The 18611-nt window shown below is 46.2% G+C and overlaps 1 protein-coding gene across 1 annotated transcript in view; it reads right to left on the bottom strand.

Annotated features, from left to right (window-relative positions):
- The window catches only part of si:ch211-246m6.5 (von Willebrand factor D and EGF domain-containing protein), a 48597-nt gene that overhangs the window by 17729 nt on the left and 12257 nt on the right, over positions 1 to 18611 (bottom strand). Inside the window, exons 9-22 of the mRNA XM_055929440.1 lie at positions 18524 to 18597; positions 17445 to 17592; positions 13788 to 13946; positions 12994 to 13196; positions 12265 to 12724; positions 11859 to 12137; positions 11353 to 11608; positions 10095 to 10231; positions 8879 to 9043; positions 8008 to 8112; positions 6903 to 7017; positions 5039 to 5304; positions 4055 to 4274; positions 1591 to 1728 (exon numbers count right to left, since the gene is read on the bottom strand). Of these exons, the coding sequence (XP_055785415.1) occupies positions 1591 to 1728; positions 4055 to 4274; positions 5039 to 5304; positions 6903 to 7017; positions 8008 to 8112; positions 8879 to 9043; positions 10095 to 10231; positions 11353 to 11608; positions 11859 to 12137; positions 12265 to 12724; positions 12994 to 13196; positions 13788 to 13946; positions 17445 to 17592; positions 18524 to 18597 (2725 nt within the window). The remainder of the gene's footprint in view (positions 1 to 1590; positions 1729 to 4054; positions 4275 to 5038; positions 5305 to 6902; positions 7018 to 8007; positions 8113 to 8878; positions 9044 to 10094; positions 10232 to 11352; positions 11609 to 11858; positions 12138 to 12264; positions 12725 to 12993; positions 13197 to 13787; positions 13947 to 17444; positions 17593 to 18523; positions 18598 to 18611) is intronic.

Genomic DNA, 18611 nt, shown 5'->3' with positions numbered 1-18611 from the left:
GCTCCCCTTAGCCCTGTTCCCCTAGCCCTGCTCCCCTTAGCACTGTTCCCCTCGCCCCTGCTCCCCTTAGCACTGTTCCCCTCGCCCTGTTCCCCTCGCCCCTGCTCCCCTTAGCACTGTTCCCCTCGCCCTGTTCCCCTCGCCCCTGCTCCCCTTAGCCCTGTTCCCCTAGCCCTGCTCCCCTTAGCACTGTTCCCCTCGCCCCTGCTCCCCTTAGCACTGTTCCCCTCGCCCCTGCTCCCCTTAGCACTGTTCCCCTCGCCCCTGCTCCCCTTAGCCCTGTTCCCCTCGCCCTGTTCCCCTAGCCCTGCTCCCCTTAGCCCTGTTCCCCTCGCCCTGCTCCCCTAGCCCTGCTCCCCTTAGCCCTGTTCCCCCCGCCCCTGCTCCCCTTAGCCCTGTTCCCCTTAGCCCTGTTCCCCTAGCCCTGTTCCCCTCGCCCTGTTCCCTTTAGCCCTGTTCCCCTCGCCCCTGCTCCCCTTAGCCCTGTTCCCCTCGCCCTGTTCCCCTAGCCCTGTTCCCCTCGCCCTGTTCCCCTCGCCCTGCAGCCAGGCGGTAGATCACTCTGTATTCAACTAGGCCATGCTCCTTCCATACTCTCCCCCCTCACCACACCTCACATCTCCTCACCTCAGCTTTAGGCTCAGGCAGCACTGTTGATCACTCTGTATTCAACCAGGCCATGCTCTGTGCTCCCTGCTCACCCAGGCCCCACACCTCACCTCACCTTACATTACCTTGCTTCGCCTCAGCTCTGTGGCCCAGGCGATAGATCACTCTCCATTCCACCAGGTCATGCTCCTCTTCCATCTCCCTGCTGCTAGCCAGGCCCCTTACCTCATCACTGTATTCTGCCATGCGCCTTCCTCCCAGCCCTACTCTCTGCTCCCTCCTCTGCACCCTTCCAGGTTCCCACACTTCACCTCTAATGGCCTTTGTCAGTTAGCTGTCACACCTGAGGTGCTGTGGCAGCACTCTGAGCCTGGGGCCAGGTGTCAGGATACACTCTGCTCTGCTCTCCCTCGGGGAAGAAGTGCTTCACCAATTAACTCAGCTCAACCCCGATACCTCCCCCCAAAATGAAGAAGGGGGAGGAGGGAGAGAAGGGGCGAGCCATCACCTGCCCTCTGGTTTCCATTGGACATGCATCCCTGTTGGTTATCATGTGAGCGGTTCAAAGTGCAGTGGCAATTATTCCCATTATTGTGTGAGTAATGATATCCAGATATGGGAATTGGGGAATGCTGAGCTGGAACGTCATATTATTTCTGTTTGTCTATTTGTAAAGATAATAGTGACTGTCTGGTCTTCCCACAGATACACGTGCATGCAGCTTCACATTTCCATCCACTTCCATATTACAGGTGGGAGAAAGTTGCAAGTACCTCTGGAATGTCTTTGTAACATTTCTTCTATTCATATCAAATCAATCCCTTTTCTACATTGATAAACAAGGCCCACAGTCTGTTTCTATGGGAGTGAATTGGCTAATTGATACAGTAATGTAGTAGCACTAGTGATTTGATTGACCATACCGACCTGTTGATGGTAAAAAGTGTTGATAAATACATTTGATTGATCGACCATGCCTACTTGTGCAGGTGGTCCCATCTCTCAGCATGCCGTGGGGACAGCCTCCACACCTGTAGGAGCCGAAGCTGTTGAAGCACTGGACTCCAGGCAAGCAGGGTGTCCTCTCACACTCATTCACATCTTCCTGACAGGTAGCGCCTACACAGAGTCCCAGAGACAGACAGACATTATTACAACAGACAACACAGAGCCAGACAGCCAAAGTCCATTACTACAACAGGTAGCCCTAATACCCACAAAGGCAGAAAAACAAGGTCTGAGCCAAGCTCACAGACGTAGAGACATAGAGCCAAGGAAGCCCAATACAACAACAGAGAGTTCATGTATTTTCAGCCAGTGACGTGCGGTCAGGGTAGGCACAATGAATGAAAAAAGAACTGCAATGAAAAATATATAAATATACATTTGATCAATAATAATTTTGTTATCTTCATTGTTTTTTCTGCATGATAAAATCGATTTCTGATCTAGCACTTTCCAAACTTGCGGTGATCTGCTACAAAATACACAAGTAGGCCAAACTCCGAACTCAAAGCAAGGCACTGACATGACTTGTGCATGCACGTTTCTACCTTATACTGCCAGCTAACGGACGCCAAAAGGCAGGCAGAGACCTACGCTGCCTTTCAAGTGTCAATATGTCCCATTCATCTTCACCGCACTCAAACAATAAATTCCCATGCATATTGGCGTGAAAAAAGCTCCCGGCTGTCCTACGTTCGTTTTACAGCTAGATAAAGTAAGCTGATCAGGAGGGCTAACGTCATTGCATCTGAAACAGTTTTCAAAGTTCCATTTTCGAGCGAAACAGCGGGTGATAAGGGATGGACGACCAACGCAGAAAATAACACAATCATTTCAACATGAGTGGTGTCAACGGAAAGACCGACTCTGTGGCTGCGCTGCTAACAGCCGACTCCACTGCTTCCCCTGCCTGCTTCTTCGCCAGCGATAGCGTGTAGACAAGAGCCGGTTACTGCGACTTGAACAACTTGCATATAGCACTCAACAAGCGTGAGAAATCGGTGTCTCATATCCAAAGCCAGATAGTTCTTAAACGATTTGGCAATCAATGAACAACGGAGATGTTCGGGATGCACAAAAAAAAGAACCGAGAGATTTTCGAAAGACCTAGTTAAATAATGCTCATCAAACTCATCAAACAGGCCCAGGGGCCACTATGTGGCACTATTAAACAGTTAGCAACCCATTTAGAGACCGCCAAATTGTTCGCTTTTTACTCATTGTCTATGAATTGTCTATGTAAAATTGTTTCTTCCGTGTTCTGCAGAACAAAGTGATGGATATGGGTTTCTGCTTTACCAGTATCAGAATCACAACGAAAGCACTGGAAGGGGCAGCGACAAAACGTTGATCGCTTCTATGAGCGATTCAAGCAGAGTTGCAATGAACTGGGCCTGGCAGAATTACGAAAACTCAGAGTAAACAGTCGATCAGAGTAGAGAGGGGGCCAATCTACTGTAACATAATGGACAATATCAATGTTCAGATGAGAGCGAGTGCAACCTGCGGGATACAAACCCAGTTCCCCCACGGGTGCCACCAACGTCTTAAGCCCATTGCTGTCATCTCCATTGCACCGAAACCACCTTTTGATACCGAGGGCCAACTGGGACGGTTACAGTTCAGTCACTGATGACTTTACCCAGAAGTACAGACGGATGGACTTCGTTTACAAGTGCAAGTGTTTATTTACAGGAGTGCCGTCTATTATTATTACATTGTGTGTCTATTGTATGAGGACATAATATATATCTCTCAATCGGTAGTGCTGACGACTAGGCATGTTGCGTTTGTAGCGCTGTCACACGTAGGCCTTTTCGTTGGCATTTGGGTTGCTGTCCGTGGTGCTGAAAGTCGCTTGTTTGTGCAGGGCAGTAGTTGAGAGGGGCACAACCTATTAGGGCCTGTGAACGTGTGACCAAGGGTTAAGCCGCCTACCCGATGCTGTTTGATGGATGGTTGCGGTTGTTTGATGGTTATCTTTGTGATCGTGTCATACCGGTAAACACCGTAGCAAGAATCCGCTTTATGAGTGTGTGTGCATGTGTGAGTGAGTGACTGGGACCAGGGGGGCTCAATAGAAAGTGCCTATACGCCGTCAGACCTCAACGCACGTCACTGTTTTCAGCTCTTAGCTACTCCCAACCCCCACTTCACCTCACCCCTGACCTTTCAACACTAGTTACACAGCCTAGAAGGAGTGATCAGGATGTTTGGAACTAGCCTGCCGCTGTTTGTTAACGCACGGCAGCACAGATCTGTGTTTTCAGCAGGGGTTTTGAATACATTGCAAACACCACTAAGACTCTGGGCTCTTTGTTGCCGCTAGTGGTGAACGGGGAGGGGGAAACGTATCAGATCTCCGACAGTGTCAATACAACGTTCTGGGTTTGTCCGTCTTTGTGAGTGTGCACGCGCGCGTGTGTTCCTGTCGCCTTACCTCTCAGGCCTGCAGGGCATTCACAGAGGAAGCCATCGACGGTATCAACACACACCCCGGCGCCGCACGGAGCCGAAAGACACGCGTCAAAGTCCTCCTGACACAGGACCCCTCCTATCCCCTGGGGACACGCACACAGGTATTCTCCGCTGCCCGCCGGGAAGGCCACGTTGGTGACGCACGTCCCGCCGTTCAAACACCCACACGGTTTCACAGCCACCTGAAGAGACAGACGGGCGGATAGACGGGAAGGACAGACAAACAGCTGTCACATACATAGCTTTCAACGTAGCCAATTAAATGTCATCCTATTCAGCCTGATACAGGAACAGAATCGCTTCATATGGTCTGCTTAATCACAGCGTCTGGCTATTTTCACTTTCCCTAGATCCTCAACTCTTCTCACTGCTAATAAGGAGATGAATACCCACTCTGACTCAACGATACACTCAGACAGAAAACCACCATCTGCCTTCCAGCTCTCTTATAATCACGGAAAGAGATCCTTGCATTACTGTTTTATACCATGGGAGTTGAGGGTGATTAGCAGCATCATATCAACGTCTTCTTTATTGCTGTCCGTGCCAAGCCAGACCTGGGCTCACAGGGTAAGGTGCAGACACGGTAGTTGTCTCACAGCTTTGGGGTAAACTGTTTTATTACCACATGACCAACTATGGGCCTGACCCTGGGAATGACAAAACCCTGGGTTGTCAACTTGTTGTCCCACGCATCCCATGGTAACCAGTGTCCTCTCCAGCTCTAAGCAGACAGACATCACGTCAACAGAGGATAAGCACGTGCTGAGCTATGGTGTGGAGAGAAACACATCCGTGATGAATGCATATGTTGACTGAGGTCTGTTTTCAGGCTTTGGGGGCTAAACCGTGGCGCATCACCCAGCAAGGGAGGGGGGGAATGAGGGAGGTAGGAATAAACTGTTTACAAGACACTCCCTCCCTCAACCACCCCCCCTTCTCTCACCTCGACGGTGTAGCTGCTCTGGGCATTGCACTCGTCGGACAGCGTGAACTCGAAGCTCTGCCGAGACTTCCCCTGTGTCTCCACTGGATGGACTTTCCAGATGAGGAGGCCTGCGGGGGAGAGGCTGGCGTCGGGAGGGCCCTGCTCAAGGAGGAAGAGGAGTGCCGAGCCCTCGGGGTCCGCCGCCGTGAACTGGAACACAAAGTTCTCCCCCGCGAAGGTGCTGAGGCCCCCCTGAGGCTGGTGCAGGTTGGGGGGCTGGTTGACTGGGGGGAGAGGGAGAGAGAGAGAGACAGAGAGACAGAGAGAAAGATAGATAGGTACAGACAAAAGATAAAACAGTAAAACGTATTCTCTTTTTATCCATTGTGGTTGACAGACAGTATTCATTATTGTACTCCAGCTGTTTGAGAGGGTAGTTCCGAGCACACAGGGAAATTGAGGGGGAACTGGTGTACTGTAGTCTACTACAGAGAGCGTCACTGACACTGTGAAGCCCCAAAAGGCTGTCACAACATGTTAGAGTCAGGGGTGGGATGGAGGGAGGAAGGGAAGGAGAAAGGGAGAGAAATAGAGGGAGAGAGAGGGTTGGGATGGCGGGAGGGAGAGGAGAGGAAGTGGGAGGGAAGGAGAAAGGGAGAGAAATAGAGGGAGAGAGAGGGTTGGGATGGCGGGAGGGAGAAGGAGGGGTACAGTCTCTCTACAGGGACACAGAGACATGCGAAGACAGGCTCCTCTGTTGCAGAGTGCATTTAGACAGGTCCTGACAGGTATAGAAACAGAGCCACTGCAGATGGCCTGCTCTCCTTTGATCTAACACTGGGACAGAGACTGATGACACAGCTAATGGGACCAGGCATCTTCCTCAGAACTGAGACCTAATGACATAGACAGTAACACAGGGACAGGCTGCTTCAGAAACACACAGCCCCTGAGAAGAGAGAAAGGCAGGGCCTGTTCAAGGCCTACTAAGAGACTATTTTCTCATTTGTGTGTGTGTTCTTGTGCGTGTGTGTGTGTGTGTGTGTGCATGGGTGTGTTTGCAAGTATAATCCAACAATATAACCTTCAAAGGGAAATCTGTTCAAAGCCATTAAATGAAACTTCCTGACCTATAACTCAACTAAAAGAGAATCATGTCATCTGAGTCATGAAAGTCATAAAACTCCAAAGTTCTCCACTCCATCAAATGTACCCTGTGCCAATCATGATCAATCTTGTCTGACTGTCTGTTATTAATCCCTATTAGACGGTGTTAATGAAGTGAACCATGCAGCGCGAAGATATAGGAAGCATCTGTAGCCCTGGGCGGGCGGGTGTGCTGCAAGCCGGCAGGCAGACTAAATATACCTGAGGAGGGGTAGAAAGAGGGGGGGAGACAGGGGGGGAGAGAGAGAGATTCTCTCTCCTCTCTATACCAGTGTGACAGCCCCCCCACCAAGTGAAAATGAATGACCGTGGCAAGAGCACCGCTATCCATCGTTTCCTTCTCTCAATTCCTCAAGACGGTCACCGACCACTTTAGTCTTTGCCGAGAATTTGAATTGCATTTCTTTGATCCTTCGCGTCCTCTCTCCTCGCCTCCTCCTCAAAACCCATTGGACGAGAAGATCAGAGGGGAGGGAGATCTGACCTTCTCATCGAATGGTTTTTGAAAAGGAGGAGAGAGGACGCAAGGAATCAAGGATATGCAATTGATATTCTCCGATTGACGACATGTTGATCCTTTTTCAAACCTTACATGCCGATCACGGTCACCATAGCAGTTTGCAGTCTGTTGTATCAGTGTGTAGTTTGAGACTTTTCAAGCATATTTTGTTCCACAATATTCAGCAGTCATTTCCAATTGGCGGATTTGATTTACCTTCATTTACGGACCATGTGAATTTGGATGTGTTTGGATTACAGAGGAGGCAGGGGCTGGCAGGATTGGAGTCTCCTTTAGCAAAACACATTCCATCTATATTGCATGTCCTCTCCTGACAGAGACAGAGAGGGAGAGAGAGAGAAAGGTGAGAGAGAGAGAAAGGTGAGAGAGAGAGAAAGGTGAAAGAGAGAGAGAGAGACAAAGGTGAGAGAGAGAGAAAGGTGAAAGAGAGAGAGAGAGAGAGAGAGAGAGAGAGAGAGAGAGAGAGACAGACAGACAGACAGACAGACAGACATTCACTGTTACTACATTTACTGAGTTGATAAATAGGAATAAAAAGGTTCAAGGAAGAGTGTGTGATAGAGATGAACTTGTACAAATTTATGAAGCAATTTTTGTTGTTTATAAAGTGTCATGCAATACGATCTTCTCAATGTTTAGCACTAGGACATGTCTGAGCCTCTCTCTGGAGACCCTAGAAGAATATCACACCAGGAAATGAACAGAAAACAAACACTAACAAATCCATCTCTTCCGAATGTAACTCAATTTGATTAAAAAATAATTGGCAGGAGCAGCTACAGTAGTCCCCTGTGTGTGTGTGTGTGTGTGTGTGTGTGTGTGTGTGTGTGTGTGTGCGTGTGTGCGTGCGTGCGTGCGTGCGTGCGTGCGTACTGTATGGTGTGTGGGGAGGACATTCATAACATCTGTGGTTTAGAACAAACATCCTTGGACGTAGGGAGCTCTGAAAGTGATGTTGTGAGTGTCTGTTTTAGTCATCCTAGAGACAACTGGTATTCCAGAGCTTGGTTTCCACTGTACAGTCAACCCAAGAGTAAAGATGTACCACAACACTTCACTAAACATGCCGCACAACAGGTTCAACAACAATTACCCTGCAGACGTTACGAGACGGTCTGGTTTTCACTTCTCGTTATACGAGTGGTGAAGAGTTTTCCTAATACTGCATGGTTTTTGAGGAGATACACTGCGTCTTTTAGGGGAAATAGGAGTGTGTGTGTGTGTGCGTGCGTATGTGTGTGTGTGGTCGTGCATGCATGTGTGCGCGTGTGCGCGTGTTTGTGTGGTATATAGTAGTTACCTTTAACTTACAGAGTCCGGAGTGGGTTGATTCACACACCTGGCACACACCATCGTAGATTGTTATCAACTTAGGCTCACTGTACTGAGAGCCGTCATTGGTCACCTGAGACAGGAAGGAACAACACTGTAGCCGACCAATACTCAACCCACTCTAGTGCTAACCAGTTCAAGACATTCGTATCATATAGGAGGGCTTCCTTGTCTTGAGCTTGGTTTGGATGGTCAAATGGTTTGGTGGTTTAGCTAAGTCAATCATTTAATATGATTTCAGAAGTTTGAAGCTCATATACTGTAAAAAAAAACAACAACATTAAAACAATTTGATATAGGATTTGAAATTCATGCTATTGCACACTTGGACATTTTCACAGCATCCAATACAAATATACCTCACACTCCTAAGGGACGGGTGACTCAAACTCCCCTAAACCTTGTAGATTAATGGCAGAGCCAGGGCTAAGGTAGGTAATATTGGGCTCATCTTCTAAGCCCACTTACCCAGGCTCACATAATCCACTTCAGCAGACAGACCTGACTTTGGGCTAACCTTGGGGGTGAGGAGAGAGGCCCCACGGCTCTGTCTCCTACATTGAGATTTATGCTAATGTCTTCTAATACGGCAGTAAACAAACAGCGATCCCAAACCACTCAGGGACATGCTGGAACATGATATATAGGCTATATAGCAGGCAAGGAGAATGTCAAGAATAGGGCAAAGCGGAAGACTTCAAGTTGACTTTGAAAAAAGTGAGCCATAATCACAGTTTCTTGTAAGGAAATGAGGTGACTTTCCATGTGCTTTAGTAAAATGAACGGCGCAATGAATTAACTTTATTGATATAACTATATAATACTGTACATAACTTTACCTTGACTTCCCAGCGGGCATAGGGTTTCTCATCCACCATAAAGTCCACAGCGTTGATAGTCATCATACTGTTCAGTGAGGGGACGGAACAATCTAAAGCCTTCGAGCTCAGGAAGGTAGCTCTGGTCCTCTGCTTCTCTCTCGGAACCCGGTCACCATTCAGGTACTAGAGGAGATAGATAGATAGATCACCATCAGAGCATGTGAATACTGTGTGTCTAATGTGTAATTACAATGTTGATCATGACTGACTCCCAGTCCTGTGGAGCAGTAGTTTTTCGACCAACACACTATCACAGCTTATTGTGAAATAGACACAAATGACTTATTCGAAATTCGTGACAGGCACACGGAAAAGTTTTTTCACACACAAAAAAAAGAGTATTGCACAATTTTCATCACAATGCATTTCATGTGCACTACATGATTTTCTTTCTTCATAACGCATTGGTGTACATTACACAAGTTCCATTTTTTGTGGCTAATGTTAGGTAGTCTAGCTAGGTGGCTAATGTTAGCTTGGCTAGGGGTTAAGGGTTAGGGGGTTTAGAGGTTAAGGTTAGTTAGCATGCTAGCTAAGTAGTTAACAGGTTAAATTTAGAAGTTAGGATAAAGGGTTAAGGTTAGGGGAAGCGTTAGCTAACATGCAAAGTAGTTGCAAAGTAGCTAATTAGCGAAAATGGCAAAGTTATCTGTGATCAGATTTGAACACACAACCTTTGGGTTGCAAGACGTTCACGTTTTATGCCAACCCATCCTCCCTGACCAACCTCCCTCCTACCATTTCTGTCTTAAGCAACCTACTGTCTTTATCTGTGATCGTAAACTGCACACCAAAAAAAATATACAGTCCAATAAGCAATTTATGTCTATTTCACAATAATCTGTGATACTGGGTTGGTTAGACAGACCCATTCTCCCACCACCTTCTGCCTCTTTACATAGCTGACATTGGAGTCCTGTTGTAAACTAGCAGTGTACCAGTCTGTCTGAGGGATGATTATAAGGCCTACTGCAATGAGCCCCCCTCCTATGATAGAAAAAGGGAATCTAGAGCACCATAGTTTTGCTGAATTCTTTCAATTAAAAAAAAACTGGTTTGGAGAGATTTCAGCATCCTGTCTGCTTTTTCTGTGTTCCCCACTCTGTTTACTACAGCAACACTTTGGGGTATGTCCTAGTAGGACCGTGACGATCGTCTGAGTTCTTTCTCTCACCATCAGTCGTGTGAGGTGGCAGCCCAGGTTGGGAGAGTCGATGAAGCCGAGGCCGAAGACCCGGACGCTGCGACAGTCGAACGCTCTGATGTCACACAGGCCACTGTTCTCCAGGTCTGTCAGCTCCACGGGCTGACCTGAGGATAGAGGAGAAAAGGATGAGAGGGGAGAGGAGAAGAGAGATAGATCATCAGAGTTGAGGAACGACGGAGTGGAATAGGTTTAAGTGAGGAAGCTCCAAATAGAAAGACTCAATATGCAAGTCTCGTGCAATTACAAGCCCACTCGCTGACAAACCAAAAATGGAAGATTCACCAATCCAAGGGCCCTCGTGTATACATTACGTACGATGTGACAAAAATGGCACGTTGTCCTTGACTACAACACAGTTAGTAAAATCACAGAGACGGTTGCAATAAATACATCACCAGCCAGACACAAAGTCATAGAATTGGGAGGTCATGTTCAAGTACATTGTCATGAAGCAGCACACTGTTCCATAATACCTGCCAGAATGAGTTTGACACTTGGAAAGAGTCACTTTGACTCTGTCTGCATAAAGTACAGTACTAGTGCGTCTGCCTCCTTTGATTCTAGTTTGATTCTACTTTCCACAGAAAACAATGTCATAAGTGATATTCAACTCTTGAAGTCGGTGGCATTTGCTTGGATAAGGTAAGACGCTATCCCCACAGCATAACAACAAACAATCAACACAAAAGAGGAGACAATTCCCCTTCAATGTCCCCTCCTTGATCTGTGCTCTGGCCCGTGGGCAGACTTGATGCTCGCCCGTGATCAGTCGAGCTATTAGCTGGATTTATTGGCGCGCCCTGCCATATTCCCCTAGGACCCTGATCCCAGATCAGCTGCTATAAATCACACAACACACAGAGAGAGGTCACGGATGGATGCCCGGACCTCTACCTGGTGATAAACAGCATCCTACTATCTCCCATCTCTCAAGCAGGGTCTATGTTCCTACCAGAATAGGAGTACTGATCTAGGGTCAGTTTTGTCTTTTAGATTATAATTATATGGACCATAGGGACCTGATCCTAAATCAGCACTCCTCTGTGGATGTGGATTAGGATTACTCACTGTATCCAATATTAAAAATAACGTGAGAGTGCAGTAGTCTAATGTTGCAGACTTAACAACAACATGACCAGTACGCTGATGAAATCCAATTTTAAGATAAGATGTTTTGACGCAAAATTATGCCCAATCTCTGAGCAGTTTGCAAGTGAATACTCACTGATAGCCAGACTGCAGTCGTAGAAGCTGTGGCCAGGATAGCATTGACAACCCCACTCAGTGCACTGGCCGTTCCCATTGCAGAAGTTGGGGCAGCGCAGTGCGGTGAGTACCGTCCCAATGATCCCCTCAACCCCCTCCATCCCAGCCCTGGACTCCCCCAGCTCCAGAACCCTCTGGGTCCGGTTCTCCAATAGCCTCCTCTCACACTCGTTCTCCAGGTAGTGCACCAGAGCCTCCTCCCAGGCCAGGTCATCCTACAACATCAAGTTCAGGAAGTTCAAGGTTAACTGCACTCACATTGCAGTCAATGGAAACTGAAATCCATGGGCATACTGTACAATTGGCTTAACAAAAGGGACCTAGACAAGACCTATACTAACAAGTTACAAAATCAACAATGGTAGTGTCCGAAAGGACACCATATTTCCTAACCCTGTGGGCTCTGGTCAAAAGTAGTGAACTATATAAGGAATAGAGCGTCATTTCAGACACAAACAGAAATACCTTGAGCTGCAGGTCCAGGATGCACAGGTCCACTGCCTCATCCAGCCTCCGGCCCAGCAGCCCTCTACACACTGTCCCCACCGTGGAGTTCCCCAGGGCTAGCTGGCACACCTCCAGGGCCTTGACCGAGGTAAGCCCACTCGGGGTGGGCCACACAGGCTGGGCCACTGGTCGCTCTGCAGACAGGTGGTGGTCCTCAGGGAAGAAATAGGCTAAGCTCTCCAGGTCCGCTTGGCTCAGGGACTGAGAGGTGAAGATGGGCTGGAACTCGTACAGCGCCTAATAATGACAATAGTAATAATAGCAATAATGATAATAATAACAATAAAGGGCCATTGAAATAAACTCAAGGAAACTATACAACAAGAAAAACAGAAATAGAAGAAAAGATTCAAAGAAGGAGCACCTGTCTCTTTGTCTTGGGCCTGTTGTCGTCTACGGGAACCAGGAAGTCTCTTCTGAGTTCCCTGTCAATCTCTCTCTCACTCTTATCACCGTGGTCCCCAAAACCACCGTAGTCCATCATCTGGGAACTCGGCTGTTTGTGTATCTCCATAGGCAGAGCTGGCCCGTTCAGGATGGACACTCCCTGGTGGTCACTTTGTTCTGGCTCAGAGCTCCTAATGTACTCAGAGGTAGTGTCCACCCAGGGGAAGACAGAGGTGTAATCCACGTTGTCGTGAGACTGGCACTGGGCCTGGTGCTGGGGCGACGAGGGGTTAAAGTTATAGTGGCTATCGCCGGTGTGGCCCGTGGTGAAATGCAGAGACATGCTGTAGCCCTCCTGACACCGACAGAAAGGCCGTAGTTCCTCCACCTCCATTACAGGGGGCATGGTGTCAAATAAGCTCTCCCCCGCGGCTAGCCTGACACAAAGAAGAAACAGAGGGATACGGATCAGACAACGAGCTATCTCATCAGACTCTGAATTAGAGTAAGCCTTGGGGATAACACAGGATTTGAACAAGGCTTTCTTTTCTCATGCCAGCTAAAATAGAAAAGGTAACCCAAGGTTGTTACGGAACAACAAAACAAACTAAATGACCAAAAGGAAAGGGGTGGGGGGGAATGTACACTGAACAGTTACAAGCCCAGGGGACCCCTCTCAGATCTATATAGAATCATTAATAGTTACCTCCATTCCTCCACAAAGCGTTCTTGTTCAGTGCTCCCATAGGTGGTGCCATCAGGTCCATGGAAGTCGTTGTGACCGTTCCGGTCGAACGTCCCGCAGAGTCCCGTGGTACTGCTGTAGTCCACACTGGGAGCTCTGATTGACAGGCTCATCCCCCAATCACTGATGTCCGCCCTCACAAAGGCCCCAGACGGAAAGATCAACTACAAAACGGCATAAGAAGGGATAAAAAAATCTGCTAAATGGCATATATTATTATATATTATAAAAGTAAGAGTTAACCTTTATTACACCCGGACGCCAATTCTAACAGATCTTAACGCAACCTGCATATTATAGAAAGAGTTCAAGCATTGTTTTCTTGTGTGGATCAGTGTAGTACAAAGCGGGACTCATCCAAACGACAACATCAAACTCCAGATCTTTCTATCTGGAGAACTAGTGTTGGACATTACATTACATCAATCGTACAGTGTTGCAGATTGCCCCGAGCAGAAATGTGTTTTTCCATGACTTGTAAAAGTCGTTTCATTCAATATTGGGCTCAGTGGGCTCACAAACTCACACATCCCCAAACCTGTCTAGACAGTGAGGGAGGAAACAGCCCATAAAAGTGGCGTTAATGACTTTAGTAAAGAGCTGACGCATACACAAAAATGCTTGTAGAGGTGCTGACTACCTGAGAAAAAACTGTACAAAAAGAAAGAAAGTCACACAAGTGATATATGCTCCCAACAATTGAATGGGTAAACCTACTTGGTAAAAGTAATCACTTTAAATAAACCAATACATACTGTAATTTTCTTCCCCTGGTGAGATTCATGGATCTTGATCCGATACTGACTGGAGCCGCTGGTCCCTCTGGACCCACTGTTATATCCTCCCAGGTTCTTCAGAGAGAGCTGGGGCCTGGTCTCCTGAAGCTGACCGTTACACATGTCCAGCATGACCACCTTAAGGACCACACAATAAAATAAGTAATTGACTGTATTGTGTTATCCTTATAGTTTTCTACTGTATTTACAAGCTGTATATATATATACAGTGGGGAGAACAAGTATTTGATACACTGCCGATTTTGCAGGTTTTCCTACTTACAAAGCATGTAGAGGTCTGTCATTTTTTTATCATAGGTACACTTTAACTGTGAGAGACCGAATCTAAAACAAAAATCCAGAAAATCACATTGTATGATTTTTAAGTAATTAATTTGCATTTTATTGCATGACATAAGTATTTGATCACCTACCAACCAGTAAGAATTCCGGCTCTCACAGACCTGTTAGTTTTTCTTTAAGAAGCCCTCCTGTTCTCCACTCATTACCTGTATTAGCTGCCCCTGTTTGAACTCGTTACCTGTATAAAAGACACCTCCACAATGGCCAAGACCAGAGAGCTGTGTAAGGACATCAGAGATAAAATTGTAGACCTGCACAAGGCTGGGATGGGCTACAGGACAATAGGCAAGCAGGTTGGTGAGAAGGCAACAACTGTTGGCGCAATTATTAGAAAATGGAAGAAGTTCAAGATGACGGTCAATCACCCTCGGTCTGGGGCTCCATGCAAGATCTCACCTCCTGGGGCATCAATGATCATGAGGAAGGTGAGGGATCAGCCCAGAACTACACGGCAGGACCTGGTCAATGACCTGAAGAGAGCTGGGACCACAGTCTCAAAGAAAACCATTAGTAACACACTACGCCGTCATGGATTAAAATCCTGCAGCGCCCGCAAGGTCCCCCTGCTCAAGCCAGCGCATGTCCAGGCCCGTCTGAAGTTTGCCAATGACCATCTGGATGATCCAGAGGAGGAATGGGAGAAGGTCATGTGGTCGGATGAGACAAAAATCAAGCTTTTTGTTCTAAACTCCACTCGCCGTGTTTGGAGGAAGAAGAAGGATGAGTACAACCCCAAGAACACCATCCCAACCGTGAAGCATGGAGGTGGAAACATCATTCGTTGGGGATGCTTTTCTGCAAAGGGGACAGGACGACTGCACCGTATTGAGGGGAGGATGGATGGGGCCATGTATCGCGAGATCTTGGCCAACAACCTCTTTTCCTCAGTAAGCGCATTGAAGATGGGTCATGGCTGGGTCTTCCAGCATGACAACGACCCAAAACACACAGCCAGGGCAACTAAGGAGTGGCTCCGTAAGAAGCATCTCAAGGTCCTGGAGTGGCCTAGCCAGTCTCCAGACCTGAACCCAATAGAAAACCTTTGGAGGGAGCTGAAAGTCCATATTGCCCAGCGACAGCCACACAACCTGAAGGATCTGGAGAAGGTCTGTATGGAGGAGTGGGCCAAAATCCCTGCTGCAGTGTGTGCAAACCTGGTCAAGAACTACAGGAAACGTATGATCTCTGTAATTGCAACAAAGGTTTCTGTACCAAATATTAAGTTCTGCTTTTCTGATGTATCAAATACTTATGTCATGCAATAAAATGCAAATTAATTACCTAAAAATCATACAATGTAATTTTCTGGATTTTTGTTTTAGATTCCGTCTCTCACAGTTGAAGTGTACCTATGATAAAAAATGACAGACCTCTACATGCTTTGTAAGTAGGAAAACCTGCAAAATCGGCAGTGTATCAAATACTTGTTCTCCCCACTGTATATGCATTTTTTTAACCATAAAAGCGGCAACATATTTTTTGCTTAAAAGTGCCAATTGTGGTCTTTCTTTTTACGCCAAATTGACGTCTGTCAGAAAGTACCACTTTTTGTTTTTATTAACCTTTGAAACACAACAGTTTAAATTCCCCAAAATAAGCATATATATAAAAAAGTCATACATTTACAGTCAAAATGTGATATTTCAAAATATACGTTTTGAATGTTTTTCATGTTTTAAGAGATACTTTGATACATTTTATCCATAGCCACTTGTTATGAACATTTGTCTGTTATTCATTCAAAGTGTTTCTGTGGTACTCAGAGGCTGACAAATTGGCGCTACCAAAATTAAGCTACCAAAATGGGTGATATAGGCGATATGGGCGCCGGTGCCCATAAGACTTTTACCTCTAACTCTGGAATGCTATGGGCTATCAACTCAGGTCAATTTGCATATCAAAGATGAGACTCTCAAATTGGTATCGAGATATTGAATGTAAGCTCATTTATGTTTTATTTATACTGGCTGCCACGCCCTCCCAGGGTCCAAATCTGGGGTGGCTCCATAGCAAATCAAAACAAAAATGTACTATTAGTCACATGCGCCGAATACAACAGTGAAATGCTTACTTACGAGCCCCTAACGAACAGCACAGTTTCAAAAAATACAGATAAGAATAAGAGATAAAAGTAAGACGGAATTAAAGAGAGCAGCAGTAAAAAATAACAATATATACAGGGGGCTGCCGGTACAGAGTCAATGTGCGGGGGCACTGGTTAGTTGAGGTAGTATGTACATGTACAGTAGGTAGAGTTAATTAAAGTGACTATGCATAGATGACAACAGAGATTGGCAGTGGTGTGGAGAGGGGGGGGGGGGAGGGGCAATGCAAATAGTCTGGGTAGCCATTTGACTAGATGTTCAGGGGGTATAAGCTGTTAAGAAGCCTTTTGGACCTAGACTTGGCGCTCCGGTACTGCTCGCCGTGTGGTAGCAGAGAGAACAGTCTATGACTAGGGTGGCCGGAGTCTTTGACAATTTTTAGGGCCTTCCTCTGACACCACCTAGTATAGAGGTCCTGGATGGCAGGAAGCTTGGCCCCAGTGATGCACTGGGCCGTTTGCTCTACCCTCTGTAGTGCCTTGCGGTCGGAGGCTGAGCAGTTGCCATACCGGGCAGTGATGCAACCAGTCAGGATGCTCTCGATGGTGCAGCTGTAGAACCTTTTGAGGATCTGAGGACCCATGCCAAAGCTTTCTCCTGAGGGGGAATAGGTTTTGTCCTGCCCGCTTCACGGATGTCATGGTGTGCTTAGACCATGTTAGTTTGTTGTTGATGTGGACACCAAGGAACTTGAAGCTCTCAACCTGCTCCACTGCAGCCCCGTCGATGAGAATGAGAATATCTATATCTTTCCAGGGTACATACATCTACCTCTGTGCCAAATTTGGTGCTTTTGTCTCAAAGTTTACTATTGAGACATTTACAGCTAAGCCACGCACCACTAGTATACAAAAGAGTGATTATGTTTCATTCCACCATTTGACCTCTGTTAGCACTTTTAGGGTTAATTTTCAAATAAATGAAATGAATCTATGAATCATTCATTCAATCAATACGTGATTTCCTCGAAGCATCTTGCCTGATCAATGTGTAAATTGACGTGTGAAACTGTAGTGCTTTGTGTTCTATGTTGTAAATGTGTCTTTTTTATACATTTTTTTGTGCTGCTGTTTTGGCCAGGTCTCTCTTGTAAAATAGATGTTTAATCTCAATGAGACAAACTCGGTAAAATAAAGGTAAAATAAAAGTAACAATTGAATCAATCAACCTCGTTTCCCTCCCTGGCCGCCACTCCACAGTTACAGGACACAGCGTAATGGCGGCTGCCACAGTCCCACTGACGAGCCTGGACCTCGAACGCGCGGTGGAGGCTCTTGTAGAGGATGAAGGTACCCGTCTGCTGGTTCTCATAGCGTCTGATGGGGGGAAACATGTCTTAAAACAGTGATGATAAATTGGACTGATATCATAGCTGTGATGTTCTTACTTACTATACCAAAACAACATTTATGTATTGTGCATCTTGCTTGTGACAATGTTTGTGACAATTTGTTAGAATTGAACATGCGCATCAAATAAGTTCGTTTAAAGTTATTTTACTGGCAAGTTCAAATAAATGGTGAGACCAGACCTAGTTTCAAATAATTATCGTATAAAAAACACTTTTCAATCTAATCAAGCAAAAATGGTATTTTGATTATGGGATCTAGAGATTGCATAAGTACGATGAAGGTGAAGCAATTATTGAAAAAATAATTAGGATTTAAAATGTTCTATCTATTTAGAAGGTTATGGACTGGTCCCCTTCGGACCTGTTCAGTCTGAAAAACATTTTGAACATATTTATCTCTGATTAGTGGGTGTTTCTTGCAATGTTTTCAAGTACCAGCTTTGACCAAACTCTCATGTAGTGACCTTTGAGAGGATAGTAAATAATAATAATTACAGTAAAGAACTTAATCAGTTAGCAGGAGGTGGAGTGGTGATTTAAATAGCTCTTCTTGATCATTAAAATCGGCCAAAACAAGTGATGTGGGGGAAAATGCATAGTAAATGAGAACAATTTTTGAAACACACTGTATTTCAATGTACAAGAAGGTCTATTGTTGGGGAAAAGAATGGGAATGTGACATCGGAAGTCGGTACTCGTCTCCAAGTCTATATGTAACACACTAATATATAATAATAATATATGCCATTTAGCAGATGCTATTATCCAAAGTGACATAAATCGTAAATCCAAAGTGATTTACATATGGGTGGTCCTGGGAATCTAACAAGCAACATTCTCTACCAACTGAGCAACAGAGGACACAGCATGCTAACCACCATGCCCCAGTTACCTACCTGCCATCCAATGTGATGATGTGTGGATCAGTCAGAGAGTAGCAGCTTGCAGTGGGAACATCTTGAACTGTGACCTGTAGAGGTATGA

This window comes from Salvelinus fontinalis, chromosome 7 (assembly GCF_029448725.1).
Source record: "Salvelinus fontinalis isolate EN_2023a chromosome 7, ASM2944872v1, whole genome shotgun sequence".
NCBI lineage: Eukaryota > Metazoa > Chordata > Actinopteri > Salmoniformes > Salmonidae > Salvelinus > Salvelinus fontinalis.
Note: the sequence above shows the minus strand (reverse complement) of the source record. Positions and strands in the feature narration are given on the sequence as shown.